Source organism: Perca flavescens, chromosome 11, assembly GCF_004354835.1.
Source record: "Perca flavescens isolate YP-PL-M2 chromosome 11, PFLA_1.0, whole genome shotgun sequence".
In the NCBI taxonomy this organism is placed as follows: domain Eukaryota; kingdom Metazoa; phylum Chordata; class Actinopteri; order Perciformes; family Percidae; genus Perca; species Perca flavescens.
In genome coordinates this window covers 12,603,073-12,617,962 of record NC_041341.1, presented here as the reverse complement: position 1 = coordinate 12,617,962, position 14,890 = coordinate 12,603,073, and the positions used below count along the sequence as shown (strand labels likewise).

At 40.8% G+C, this 14,890-nt stretch overlaps 1 protein-coding gene across 1 annotated transcript in view; it reads right to left on the bottom strand.

Moving 5' to 3' along the window:
- Positions 1-14,890, bottom strand: part of adcy5 (adenylate cyclase 5) — an 87,905-nt gene that overhangs the window by 34,826 nt on the left and 38,189 nt on the right. Inside the window, exons 2-4 of the mRNA XM_028590922.1 lie at positions 13,759-13,908; positions 12,339-12,460; positions 615-726 (exon numbers count right to left, since the gene is read on the bottom strand). Of these exons, the coding sequence (XP_028446723.1) occupies positions 615-726; positions 12,339-12,460; positions 13,759-13,908 (384 nt within the window). The remainder of the gene's footprint in view (positions 1-614; positions 727-12,338; positions 12,461-13,758; positions 13,909-14,890) is intronic.

Below are 14,890 nucleotides of genomic sequence, written 5' to 3'. Positions count from 1 at the left end.
ACTGAAAGAAAGCCTGAAAAAATAAACCTAATTTTGCATATCAGAAATGAATATTACTTTTTAATGTAATACTCTGTTGTGTTTGTTTGATATATCAGCACCTCCTCTGTCAACATGAATACAAATATTATGCCGATTATATTCCTGAAAGACAACAACTATGTCATGGATTATTTAGCACTATATTATCAGCTTGTCCTCCTCGAGTCCTCCTTAGGTTCAAGAGTGTGTCCCCCACTTCTCAAGCTTTTAGATGGAATGTACCCTAGTCCTTGAATGACTTTTGGGCAGCCTGTACTCCTAACTATTCCTCTGCCAGCTGTGTGGCATTTATGTGAGCCTTGAACCAGGCACATAATGTGCTGGACAGTTTTCAACATTACACTATGATGACAATAACATCACCAGTGGTCTAAACTGGTATACTGATAAGGTGGTACAACAGCTCTGCACAGCAATCACCTGTAAGAGCCACGTACGGTCTAGATGCATCTCTGTGCAAAATTTTCTGCTTGCTATCTTATCTTACATTTGCATTGGATGAATTGCGATTATTCTCTAAACAAAAAAGAAACAAACATAATTTTTCTTAGAATATGAAATTGCATTCTTACCGCTGCCAGCTTGTCAAAGCGGGCGAAGAGTTCATTAAGAGTCATCACCAACTCCTGCGCTGTGCACTGGGATGCCAGGCTGGTGAAACCCTTGATGTCTGCAAATAAGATGCTGCAGAAACACAAAGACAAGAGAAACAGAAATTAACATTCTTTATTCTCCCAGTTTGGAAGGCCCAATTCCCTCTGCACCGCAGTCTTCGTCTCTGCTAACTGTACTGTTCGTCTGGTGAGGCTGCAGACAGACATGTGCTACCTTTCAAGCAAGCTTACGTACTGTACAGCCCAGAGCAGCATAATTCTAGCCTTATTCCACCTATTTGGTTGCTGAAAAAACTCTGCAGCTGTATGCTTGACCTCTGGTGACTAGTTCTACCCCGCCTCTTGCCAAATGTCAGCTGGGATAGGCTCCCCCACGACCCTGAAAAGGATAAGTAAGTGTTGATCATGGATGAAGATTGGTTCCAAGTCAGGCACATGTCACTGAGCATGCTTCTGTGTTCACACTGTTTTGTTAGTTTGATGAGTTGAGAGTGATAAATTCTAAGCATGCCAATTCACAATGACAGAACTTGTTGAACCCAGTGCAACAGTATGGCTCTTTTATGCGTTTTTAATAGTTTGTAGACTACAATAGAGTTATATGTCACAGCGGAATAGGGTATATTTTAGCCTATATCAGGCTGTGGTTACACAGTACACTTATACTTATACAGTGTACATTGACTTTGAGTTATTCTTTCTTTTTAAAAGTAGGTTTTATTAAATCTAAACTGAATTAACTGAGTGTACCTGCTTTGCTACAGCCCATAAACATCCTCAAAACTCTTATAAAAAAGAAACCATTCTGTCCTTTGAGCTTAATACACCAGACAAGAGTATTGAAATGACTCTGGTCAAGATGTACCCCTGAAGTCAATGATGGAGGTGAACGGTGTGAGATTGTGGTTAAAGCGGCTATGTACAGCCATGTCCTAATGGAACACAATGCCTGTAATCTGATGTTAAAAAGTACTTGATATAGCATTTGTGCTAATGACTAACGTCTTGTCTTGGAAAAATGGCACAAGTGTGTGTGTGTGTGTGTGTGTGTGTGTGTGTGTGTGTGTGTGTGTGCATACGTGCGTGTGTGTGTGACAGAGAAAGACCTAATACATTTGTGAGTAGCTTTGCACTTGTAGGAAATTAGGTTCCCTTCCCTGAGAACACGGTAAACTTATATAGCAAATGACGTTTTGTGATTGAGGCATTTTCATTACCCTCCTAACAATGGCACAACTGCAGGACAGATGATCTCGCCGGGCTAAATAATTCCTCTCCGAAAGAAACAAGGACAAAGAGACCAGGTTGGCAGGTAGAGAAAGCAATATGCTCAGCATTAGTTGTGGGAGGCAGACAGGTTGGCCTCATGCATAAAACCCAGAAGCTCGTCCTGAATGGCTCAAGTTGTTCTGTGAAGCATCATAACCCTCAACCACACAGTCACATCTCGGGCTCGACATTTCTTTTTTCAATAAGCATATTTATTCTGTGGTCACTGATTTTCTCCTGGGGTGAAACATGTGACGAACTTCATAAGTCAGAAGGCAAGACTATGCCTTGTGTCTTTTGCTACTTAATACTGCTCAACACTGTATTCGTTGCACCAACTTCGACAATGACTCACCTAAGGAGCTTGATTCAGCTCCTTAGGGGATCCCCAATGATCAAATTAACTTAAAATAACCTTTGAGGAAAAATCCATCTTCACCTTAAAGGGATAGTTTGGATTTTTTTTAAATGGGGTTGTAAGAGGTACTTATTCACAGTGAGTGTATTACCTACAGTAAATGGCGGTCGGCACATGCCGACCCGGAAGCTAGGCAATGTTCTACTGTGGACGGGGGCAGCAGCGTATTTAACATATTTATATTTATATAACATATTTTAGCCACCTAAAGGACCACCTAAGAAAATCAACAGCTCTTGCCAACAGGGAACTGAAGAATTATCATTGTTTGATGTTGTGAAGCCAGATATTTGAACCTTTTTTTTGACTATATAGAAGTGTCTTTCTGAGTCAAACCCCCAGGAGGACAAGAGAGATCTATAAATAAACAAAGGTTTCAGACCAAACAAGCTCACGCGAATCTCACAGGGTAGGTATCTGCGACACAGCCAAGAACATTTTGCGATTGTAGAGTGTTTATGGGCAGGAGTTGGGAGTGTTTATGTTCATATACACATGGGTGTGTAACACTCTGAGGGTCTGAGGGTTACAGCAGGGGTTTTATTTCTCTCGGCTGGCCACATGTAAAGAGCACCAACATGTTCGAATGAACCTGGGTTTCAAGATGCCTAAATCTTCTTAATTTGGGTCTCAGGCTGAAGAGGATTAAGAGTCCCCGCTCTGGGGTACAGAGACATTTCTGAGAATTATTGATTGCTTTCTGCGAACTGTTGCATGGGAGGTCAAGTGAAAGCAGACACTTGACCAATGTGCCTGAGCTCAGAGAGAGGTCTGTCTCGCTGGGTAGAAGCACAGATTGCCGAAGAGAAAGGAAAGAGAGAAATGGAAGGATGGAGATGCAGGGAAGGATGACATGCTCTAGAGCGACTGAAGAGAAGTGTTGACGCAGTAATTCACTTGCCTTTAACGCATATGTCTACAAAACCTCTTTGCGTCCCAATTAAATTAAACAAAAACTAATTGTAGTGCACCTCAACAAAATGAAAAAGTATCAGTATAATTGTATTAGGATGATAAAGATTTTTGGTCATATATGTCTGGTGAGCTGAATTGGGCGCCAAGTTATTTTAACACATACACGTCTGTGGATGTGTATAGTCTCGCATTGCCAACAATAGCACAAGTAGAAAAGACTAAATCAGGGAACTTGATCAGTTATGACAGTTACACATCTAGCAAAAATTAGCTGCTGGTCCTAAGAGGTAAAACTTGAGTGGACGGAACTTAGGATGGTTTTATTTAATGGCTTAGAAATTCAACGGTTTCTTGTAGGGGAAAGAGTAGTAGTTGTAGTTGCAGAGTAGGGCAGAACTTTAAATTAAGAAACGCATGAGTCAAGAAAAATCCCAGAAAATAAAATGACACTAGAAATCCTCTCACTACTGTGGCAGATTTCAAGATTTAATAAACGTTTTCAATTATTTCGAATGTATATTTTCGCACTGTTAAAGCTAGAATGTAAAGCTATTTATAGTCAAATACATGATGTACAGATTTCCTGACGGATTACCAATCCCTCCCCACACTCCCCACTGACACAGCAAAGCAGAGAGCAAGGCCACTTCTCACAGCCTGATGTAACATCAGAGGCGACAGTGGGTGGTGAGTTACAAAAGCATGAGAGCAAGAGAGGGTGTGACAAAGAGACCTGGGGTCTTTAAGTCCCATTTAATCGTTCCCATAGTGATGAGTCATTAGTTAGTACGCAACATTAAATCCTGGCCATTTTTGCTTTTGTAAGAGACAGTGACTGCAGAGGAAATCCTGAACTGAAAGGCATGGGAGTCTCACAGGGGAAAGATCTAGGACATTCTGATATTTTGATGAAATAAATAAAGCTGAAATGTAAAGGTTACCATGCTTTCAAGTTATTTGATGTGGTGTCCTTTGAACCCACAAGGATTAAAGGCAATAATTTTACCAACACAGACATGAAAGGGTTTAAAATGATAACCACACAGTAAAATGCCTTGGAGATAAATCTATAATTTTCCATTTGGTTTCAGACCAGTTCATATTTTGAGTTAGGGATAAAGAAGAAACACTCACTTGGAGAAGGAAAGCTGAATGCACAGATAACTGACACAGGTGGTCCAGGTAGCTGCATTGCTCACTTGTTAATTAGCTTAATTCCACAAAACTACAGAAATAGGCTGTGGGCTTCACACAGATATCCACAGAAGATATGTGCTACATGTTAAAAGTATGTCAATAAAAATCCCTCAGCCATACAGTAACTGTACTCATGTAGAACCGGATGTAGGCCGAGTTATTGTTATTTATAAAGCCATTAGTGGTGTACTAACACAATACATACAATACATTTAACATAGAATGTTTGTATGGTTATGTCCTGTGATGACATGACAGACATAAAGGCACCGATGTCTGTGGGGTGTGAAATACTATGTTGGGATTTGAATTTGATTCATTTATATTTATGTGATTCAAACTGGTAATTTAACATCTTAACTTATTTAACAATTCTGAGACACTGATTTCTTCTGTTGATTCTGTTCATCTAACACTCATGAAAAGAGACTTTCATTTCCAAAGGGGATTTCTTGTTAACCTTTAACCACTGATCCACCTGCAGGACGCTAGCACTCCGTGGAACTTTTACGGACTGCAAGTTAAAAAGGAACACCCTGTCATGAAAATAATACAGGAATAATGCATACAATATATTCTAGAACATCTCTGCCCAAATTCATCACAATGAACTACCTATCACAAATTGTTAAACACAAATAAATAAATAAATACTTTGAACTGAATCTTTTAAGTCAAAGCTGATATTTTGTGGTGGTATTAAATGTTGTGTGGAAGTGCATTGGAAACAGGATTGAGAACATCCTCTGCCTCTAGAACATCATTGAATATTTCAAAGACCAATAAAGACCAATAAAATAAATAAATAAATAAAAAGGTAATGCAACAATACTCATGCAAATATCTTAGAAAGAGGATCTGCGATGATGGGATCTGGCACACACAGTTATAGTAAGAGCGTTTAAATAAGGTGCAGCAACTAATGTTTCAAAATAAAGCCTCTACAGACATTAAAAATACCTTGACACATCTTAGCTGGAGGTAAAGAGAAACTGAAATGTTAAAACAGAAGACAAATAGAGAGTACAGTATATAGGCAGTCCCTTCTCCTGCTTGCAGAGCCACCACCACAAAATCAGTTCAGGGTCAAATCTCAGCTGAACCATGGCTGTGCTGCGCTGGCATTGCCTGACCCTGTGTTCCCCTCTCGTCTGGCACCTGCACTGCCTTTTATGCTGCCTCCCTGGTTGCTTAACCCCACTGCTCTGCTGGTGGCTTGCTAACCTCAGCAAGGAAACAATGTCACACAGACTCTTCAGTCCTTTTCATCGTTGTCTAGCTCGTTTTCTTTTCTGCATTTCTTTCTTCGTCTCTTACTTCATTACTCCATTCACCCCTATATATTACTCCTATCCACCGCTGTGTTCATTTCCTGCTATTTTCTTTCTATCTACCCCTCTGTCTTTCTTGTCTGGTTATTTTAAAGATTCTTGCATCCCCTCTCATCTGCTAAATCCTGCAGAGCAGAATACATAATTATACAGTATGTATCAGCATCTGGACACCAGAGAATGGATGGAATCCCTTCAAGCTGAATTTGATCTTATCCGTTAAGAAAGTAAAACAATTAATAGGCTAAATATTCCTTTACTTAAACGTTATAGTGGCAAACTCTGTGTGTTTTTGTCACTCCAGGTAGACAAGCAATCTCATCTTTACTTGTGTGTAAAGGCAGCGAATATCAACTGATTTGTGTGTTGTTTGTCTGCTCTATGCATGTTTGTTGTTGTCTGCTCAGCAAGGACAGATTCTCAGGTCAGGCCTGGCTCCAACAGCAGAACAGCATTATGTAAGCCACGTGCATAATTAACTGCATCACACTAAAGCCATGAGCGTCTGCTGCACAGTCTCAGTTCTTGTCCTTACTTCAATTAGAACATGAAGAACAAAGGTAGGGTCAGTTCCTCTAATTTACTTTCTCTTCAGGGTGCTGCTGGCCTACATAACAGCAGCAGCAGACTGTCACAGTGTTCTGTTTGAAAATATTTCCCAAACGCTCACAGGGCGACCCAGCCGGAAGCATCAAAACATCCACCCCAAAGCCCTCTTGCATAATACCTTAGTCAGCACACATTTTGGCCTCATTGCTGAAGCCATGGGACATCATTTTACTCCAGAGGACAAACACATATGGGATGCCTCACTCTGAGGAAGAGGTGGAGCAGAATTGTACCTTTGGGGGTACAAAATTCTGTTACTGGGACACAAGCATGAACAAATACCACCAGGTACCATTTGTTGAAAGTCAAACTACCGTCAATGCTAACCAACTATAGATTCAAAACTACAATTACTGTATGTAACCTCGGTGACAATGATTTACCTCTAAACAACGATACAATTATTTGAGAATAGAGTGCCCACTTTTTGCTCTATACTGAGATCACTTCATGCACTGCACTCCTGCATATCTACTGCAGCAACAAGCTCCAGACCCCAAGCGACTCCTTTTCCACCTCTCTACCTCCCTTTATTTCTCCTCTTACTCTTTAGTTGTAGCAGTGGGAGCTGTCACATCCCTTCCTGTTGTTACTCGGCCTCTCAGCAGAGCCCCCAATTACCAAAAGCCACTGCCTGCTCCGGACAGGCCTGGTCACACCTAGTTAGCTACCCATTAACCACACACTTATGACCACAGGCAGAATTCAGCCAAGCTTGGCGGATGCAGCTAATGTGCCGCCTACTCCCTTGTGAGTCACAAGAAACCTACAGCAGGACACTCTACAGTACCACACCAACACTTCACCATCTTTTTTTATCATTTTGTGTCTCTTGGTTTTGTTTGCTCCAGCTGGAAATGCAGATTTCTGTCGGTTTTTCTCTTCTAATTAACTTTTTCATGGATACGTATTGAGTTACTGAAAAGATTACTAAATTTTGACAGCTGCAGTCATGAATACATCCACTGTGAACCTACATGACAACACAACTTGCTGAACGTCCGTATGTGCACGCTCATCCATAAGTGCTCATGTGGCTCAATGCACTTTGGTTTCAGTAATTTCTGTTACATGCCATGGAAATATCCTAAATTTTGAGCCCTGTCAACTCCCCAAAAGCAATCTGCACGCTTAACTGAAATCTTAAACTTAGGCAACAAAAACGGATAATTCCTGATAATGATCACATTAATAGTGATGAAAAGACCTTTGTATACAAGAGCTCCAAGTATGTGGCCTGATGCTTTAACCCCTGAGGATTCAAAGGGACACATCAAAGTGATTAAAGGGCCTCAATAGTTTCACGTGACACTTCAGAGGAAAGGACGTCTCATCACTCTAAAAACACATTTCCTCGCTTCCTCTCTCCTCACATGATTTCCTCGCGTCTCTCCCATGCTTCCTCAGTGGGACGGACTAAGACGCGAGGAAGGGAAGCAAGTGAAGGAAACGTGGATGCAATTTAAGAGAACTGAGAATCAGCCTGTGTCACCCTGATGCAGTGTTTTGTTACTCCACAAGGTGGTGCCAAACCTAACCATAGCTGTTCAACTGCATCTGTCCTCTGGGGTATTTTATGAGCTCAGTGTTCAGTTATTCAAGCATAATATTATCATACACGCCCAAGTACGGTCAACCAGTGACTTTACACTGATACTGTAAAGACTGGGCAAACAAACAGAGACTGAATTAAACAAACCATCTGCTATCTGTGAGCATCACACCAAAACTGGGCAAAGCATCGACTTGGAAGAGGTCAAAGTCATTAATCAGGAGTCAGTGGACGACCAGAGAAAGATTAATGCCATTCTGATTTGACGCCGAAGGCTATCTTCAAGCAGAGACAGGGGTTGGAAATTAATGGAAATTCCATACATTTGGGAATCCACATCAACCACATCAAAAGCAAGACCTCTGTGGCGGGTAAACAGAATTTAAGCATCCATTCGCTCAATCTTCCTAAACTACGACCTCCGTTCGACTCGCACTGTCCTCGGAACTAGCTGAGACAGACTGTCTTCACCAGGCTGAGTAACATCAGGAAATTACTTTAAAAAATTTGTTTTCATTTAGGCTCCATTAAGGGAGAATACAGGACAACAAAAAATAACAACAAAGCCATTTTGTATAATGACATGACATAGTGAAACCAGAAAGCACATAGTAAATCTGGGGGCCTTGATCGACTTTTGATAATGTTAATAATCTTAAAACATATAAACAGTGGGAGGACTGCCCTTTAGACACAACTGAGCAAACTCCATGGATGAAGCCTATGAGATGTGGCTGAAATCTCTGTAAAAGTGGGCCTTCCGCTGACAGGGGTTTTGCTGCTACTATTTCCAAGGTCAATAATGGCAGCAACAAAAAGTGCTGTTTTTGCCACTTACATGCTCAGATTGTTATTATAAGTGTCTGACAACATTATGGAAAGATGGTGAAGTCTTGTTCTATAATAATTCTCACGAGGTGACTTGCTGGGCAGACAGTGGTGTGGAACGGGAGCTATCTAAAAGATCTTTTCAAACGTGCATTTCCGAATTGTGTCAACAAAATGTTGAGATACATGCGAAGCTTTCAGAGACGTTAACTTTGAATATGGACACGCTGAAGTTGTGTCTAGTTGTGCTACAGCCCCAACTGGATCCTTACACTCCGGTCCTTGTAGACCATTGGGTCTGCAGTGACTATTTTCAGCGTGGATAACTACTGCCAGCCAAAGAGGAGAATAAAACCTATACCAAAGCACATTTTCCTAAAGAAAAAAGTTGTTCCAAGAGTGGAGAGCTGCACACAGAGCGAAGTTACTGTGTTGACCTGGCATCAGGAAGTTACACACAAAAGCATGGCAGGATAACGACAACTTCTCTGACTTTTCCATATTCAGACACTTATCAAGCCTGTCAAAAGCAAGCACTTTTAATGGACTACAATGATGGTCGCTTCACAGCTCCTAGCTGTAGGGCTCTAGCTTAAAGGAACACGCCGACTTATTGGGAATTTAGCTTATTCACCGTAACCTCCAGAGTTAGACAAGTCGATACATACCCTTCTCATCTCCGTGCGTGCTGTAATGCTGTCTGACGGCTCCAGCGGCATCAGGCCAGCACAGGAGATGCAGGTGAATGGTTCCAGCAATCCTACTGCTCCGAATAAGTGATAAAATAACGCCAACATGTTCCTATTTACATGTTGTGATTTATAGAGTCACAGCGTGAAAAAAAAAAAAAACAACGTAACATGAGACACAGCAGTCTTCTAACTGTAAACAAACAGGGAACTATATTCTCAGTTGGAAGAATATAGTACTTGGGCGGAGTGATATGCTCGCAGCAAGCCTGTCCGAGAATATAGTTCCCGGTTCGTTATTTTGTCACTTTTGTCACAATTGGGAGCAGTAGGCTAGTTGGAACCAGTTACCTGCAGGATCTGGGCTGGGCTAAGCTAACGCTGGAACCGTCAGACAGCGTTACAACACGCATGGAGATGAGAAGGGTATGTATCGACTTGTCTTACTCTGGGGGTTACGGTGAATAAGCTAAATTCCCAATAAGTCGGCGTGTTCCTTTAATACTGGACCAATTGCAAAAATGTTCCCATTAGTCAGACACAAAAACATGGGAAAATAGGGCCCATGTTAAAAATACAGAAATTCCCTTTAAATTGGAAGATATATACCACATTGTAGGAGGGAAGTTACTACAAACAATGGTCAAGGCATGTTTTATGTGTCAAACTTTTACATTCTTTCCCTTAAACTATCACCAGGTCAGGAGGAGATAGAGAGGTGTTGGAGGCAGCTAATCTTGACAAGCTGATTGCTCAATGGCATCTATTGGGCTACACAGTGGACATCAACACTCAACCATCAGCACTTAGCACTTACAAAAGTGTGTTTATGAACGGCTTCAGTTTTCTAAATGCATTCAAAACCGCTATTCCAAACGTTTTGCACCCTTTAGTTTCAAATGATTGTAAAAACTGAACATTGCTACATTTTTAAGACTAAGGGAACGTTAAAAATGACCCCACAGTGGTAACTTGCATGCAAACATTTAACATTACAAAAACAATTCAAATATTTGACCTACGTTATGAGTTTGGCTGAACATGTGGCACAAACGTTGAGACAATTGATGAAAAAGATGATAATTTATGAACAATATCAAACACTTCTTAAGGAAGTATTTGCTGTTTACAGACACAAACCGTTTCTGTCATCATCTGAAATAACAACCACAACATTATGTAGACAGGTTCAGGTCCTTAGAGTGTACAGTATTCATGTCATATGTTAAGCTGTAATATAGTAAACATGTATCTGTGATTGTGTGTAACTTTGATACTTTTTGAATATCAGCACAAATCCTGGTAATTGGAATATGCCATAAGTTTTGTAGGAAACTTTGTCAGCCTTTTTTGGTCTTTAAGATACAAATCCATAGTTTACATTTTTGCTCTAAATGAATATAGGTTTTTTTAAAAGGTAAAACTTAAATCTCTAAAAATGTATTTTAGCCTATATTATATATTTATATTCTTGGTTGTTTGATTTACGGTCAGCAGCAACTGGTGGTCAAAGTTTATTTTTTAAATGAGTATTATATTACACTCTGTATGGTTACGGATACTGTAGTCAGGTGAAAAATACCATGCTGCCTATTGTCATGGCAACACCTGCACTACCCTCCTCCTCTGCCTCTGCATGTGGGTGGGCTGCACCATTCAGAAATAACCTGGATTAACTCATGGTTTATTTTACAATTCTGTTGTTTTGAACTCAACATGACTCCACAACATTTCTTTGATACTGTTTAAACTATTTGATGCATATAGCCCTCCCTAATCCAGGTCTCTCCAACAGATCTTAGATTAACTTAACTTTGATAAAATACTTATTTCAGGTTTAAATATATTATTATTATTATTATTATTATTATTATTATTATTATTATTGCATACTTTAATAACTAAAACATGGTTTAAAAGTTAAGTTTAAGCCACCTTAAAATATAGGACAGACTGAATGTGATCCAGATCGAGATGTTCATTGAAGCAGCCCATAAAAAAAAAAATAAATAAAAAAGAAATCACTGGTGCATCCTCAGAGTGTTATATTTCAATGTAAATGGTTGTAAAAGGCATGGCAGAGAGATTCCAAACTTGTATTTCACTTATTTTCATTTCCATTATTTCTGGCTTTACTGAATTTAGATTCAGTAGCAGCTCAAAAACTCAAATCATTATATGATCTACTGGAGTACAAGCTATAGTGCGTAGTTTCTGTCGCCCCCATGAGGAATTCCAAGTAATGACAACAAAACTGTTGGTGCGTCCACATGATGCAAGCCTTCCATGATCGCGCACACAGTCCCCACCCCTCCTCCAGGCAGTTGCTATTGGCCAAGGAGGACACGGAGGATTTCAAAAAAAAAAAAACATGATGGACTCTTCAGAAGACTTCACTCTGACTTCTGCGCGCAAAAGTCGCTGGACGCCACAATCTTCTGAACATTGCCATTAGCTTTGTAGCAACTTATTTGGCAATGGCTTAAATGTAACGGACGTTCATTAATATCAAAAAGTTATGCATTAAAGCTTTAATGTTCTCCACAACACTCACTATTGATAAGTTGATATACCGTAGTACTAGTATATTAAATCTATTTCCTCTTATGGCCAACACTCGCTCAATGCAGCCTTAAACAAAAAGGTTTCTATAAGTAGAAATGTTTGCATTGCATATTCATTTTCAGAGGACTATTTGTGTCTCATGAGTGGAGGAGTGTATGTATCTTAATGTATGTGTGCTTGTATTGTTACTCTTTCTGAGAGTTAACACACAGCTTGAAATGATTTGTAGACCTGTTGAGAAAATGTGTTTTTTATAGCAGCTTCAATCTGTTTCCCCCTCATCATCCCACCTCCTCTTCGTGGTGTTACCTGACGTTGTCATGCTTCTGGATGTAGATCTTGTGAAACATCATGTCCTCCTGCTTGGCGTTTATGTCAGCTTTCATCTCCATGGCAACGTGGCGGGGAAGCACTGAGAGCAGAAGACGTTCCTGCAGGAAAGCGTGGGTGGAGAGTAAGTTCAATGGACGTTAACAAGTGCACGGTAAGAATCTAATCAATGCTTTGCTGGTGGGTAAGTGTATGTTGGGCTGTGTAGACACTGATGGCTTTGGATGAAAAATGCATTACTTTTTAAATGATTTAGAAGAAAAAAAAACATGTGCCTGCAATGTGCATATAAAAATTGCATTTTTTCCCCAGCAAGTTAACCTGACTCCGCAAGATGGATTGCTTCGCATTTGCTCGGCATATCCATCTGGGAACTTTCCGTTGAAGAACTTTTGGGAAGGGGCGGAAATACTGGTTAGCTGATTGGATGAACCATCTGTCTATCACCTATGTTGGTGATAGACAGGCCAAATCAACCAATCAGATCCACGAAGCGTATGAAAATACAACCACAAGCCCGCCCCTGCTGCTGCAGGCAAAGCATAGCTCGTTAGCTCAGCATGCAAGCGACATGTCGGTAAAGGATATTTGCCGTTTGCGTAACGAGAATTTAGGAATAAAAGGCACCATTTCAGGTTCACGGACCATATTCCAAAAGAAGGATCCAAGAGAAAAAAAGCATTAGCGAGCGGCTACTGCTGTCTGATAATACTGGTTAGCTGATTGGATAAACCATCTGTCTATCACCACCTAACCCACCTCAAAACCAACGCTGATTGGCCCGGTCGTTTGGCTAACGGCTTCAAATTTTCTCTGCCTCAAGATGCCAGACTGATCTGCGAGTGGAAAACTGGAGCTTGCGAGATCAGGACGGTCTCACGAGGCTACCAGCAAGTAGCACTATTTTAAAATACTGAAAATATCAATACATAAGCAAACATGACATCATACAAATATATTTTGTCCCCCTTGGCCGCACGCTCATTCTCATTGTGGATGGGAAACCTGTCTCTAACACTTGTTGTTCCACTAAAATAGCAATGAATAAATGTGTCACACCAATTTATCAGTATAAAAATGATATAGTATAGAAGTATAGAACAAGCATGCACACTACTGTACACTTCTCAGATCCATCTTTTAAGCCTACAGAGGGTGTTTAAAATTCAAAAGATAGGTTCATTTGATTTAATCACCAATATTGCTGGTGCTCTTTGGACCCTGCCTTCCCTCCGATCTTACATCCCCATCTCCTGTCACCATTAATCTGTGTTTTTTCTCTCTCTCTCTCTCTCTCTCTCTCTCTCTCTCTCTCTCTCTCTCTCTCTCTCTCTCTCTCTCTCTCTCTCTCTCTCTCTCTCTCTCTCTCTCTCTCTCTCTCTCTCTCTCTCTCTCTCACCTGCTGTTGGTTTTCTCTCTGGGAGTGGAGGCGAGCCTGGATGCATTCCCTGGTCTCCTGGAAGGCCTGTCTCTGGGAACCTTCAGCAGGGTAATGAGTGCAGACTCCCACGATGTTGGTGCAGGAGAAGATCAACACGTTGGACACTAACTGTGGAAGAGGGTGAGAGAGAATGAGTTAGACCGCAAGGACGGGACATCTCAACCAACATACAGTAAACTACAACTGTTTACTTACAGAGTTACAGAAGCTAGTGGAACAAAAGCTACCTAGGAGAGGGGGGCTGGACATCTGTGAGAAACCCTCTGTTGGTGTACCCTTCCATGTGTGGGCCCCACTAAAACTTGAATTTTTAATTTGCAGCAAATTAGTACCTTCAGGTTACATAGACCCTGTCAAAGTGTCCACCTATCAAACAGCTTGGAATCTGTCATGTGTCCAAGACACTATTGCTAAAAAGGTATTGTTTCCATTCAGTGCCAGGCATACAGTGGGCCCTGGGACTGGCAGCCAGCAGCAAGCCAAAGCCAGCAGCCCATTCATTTCATAGAGCCATTTAATGGGCTGAATCAGCCAGCTGAATCACATTCACACCACAGGCTTCTCTGTTGCCGGAACAAACTGAACAAACACAGCACGTCTTTATCAAGTCAAAAAAATCTCAGCAGGTCTCCGTGCTAAAAACCAAGCACAATCATAGGGAGGAGTGACTGGCCTTTAAGGAAGTTAGGTAAGACCAAGGAAAATAAAGAAATGAGGTGTGAGACAGAGAGAGCGTGGTGAATTTAGAAGAGGTTACTCTTTGCTATTTCTGCCTTTCTTATCTAACTGAAACACCATTAAGCTGAAGTGGACTGAACCACAGAAGATAAATCATTTTTAAGACAAAGAACAGTCAAACCACGACGAGCAATGTTGCCCAAGTGTACAGAAACAGAGCTTTATATTCTTTGTTTTGGCTGCTTGAATATTTACTTTGACAGTACTATTCTTACCTAACAGCATTTCAGTCAGAGAAAATTTTATCAAGGAACTCACTATTGCAAATGGTGGAAAAGGCTCTTCTCCTCGAGAGAGCTCTCAAAAAATCCAAGCAAAAACAGAATGAAGGTGTCATGAACAGTAAGAAATA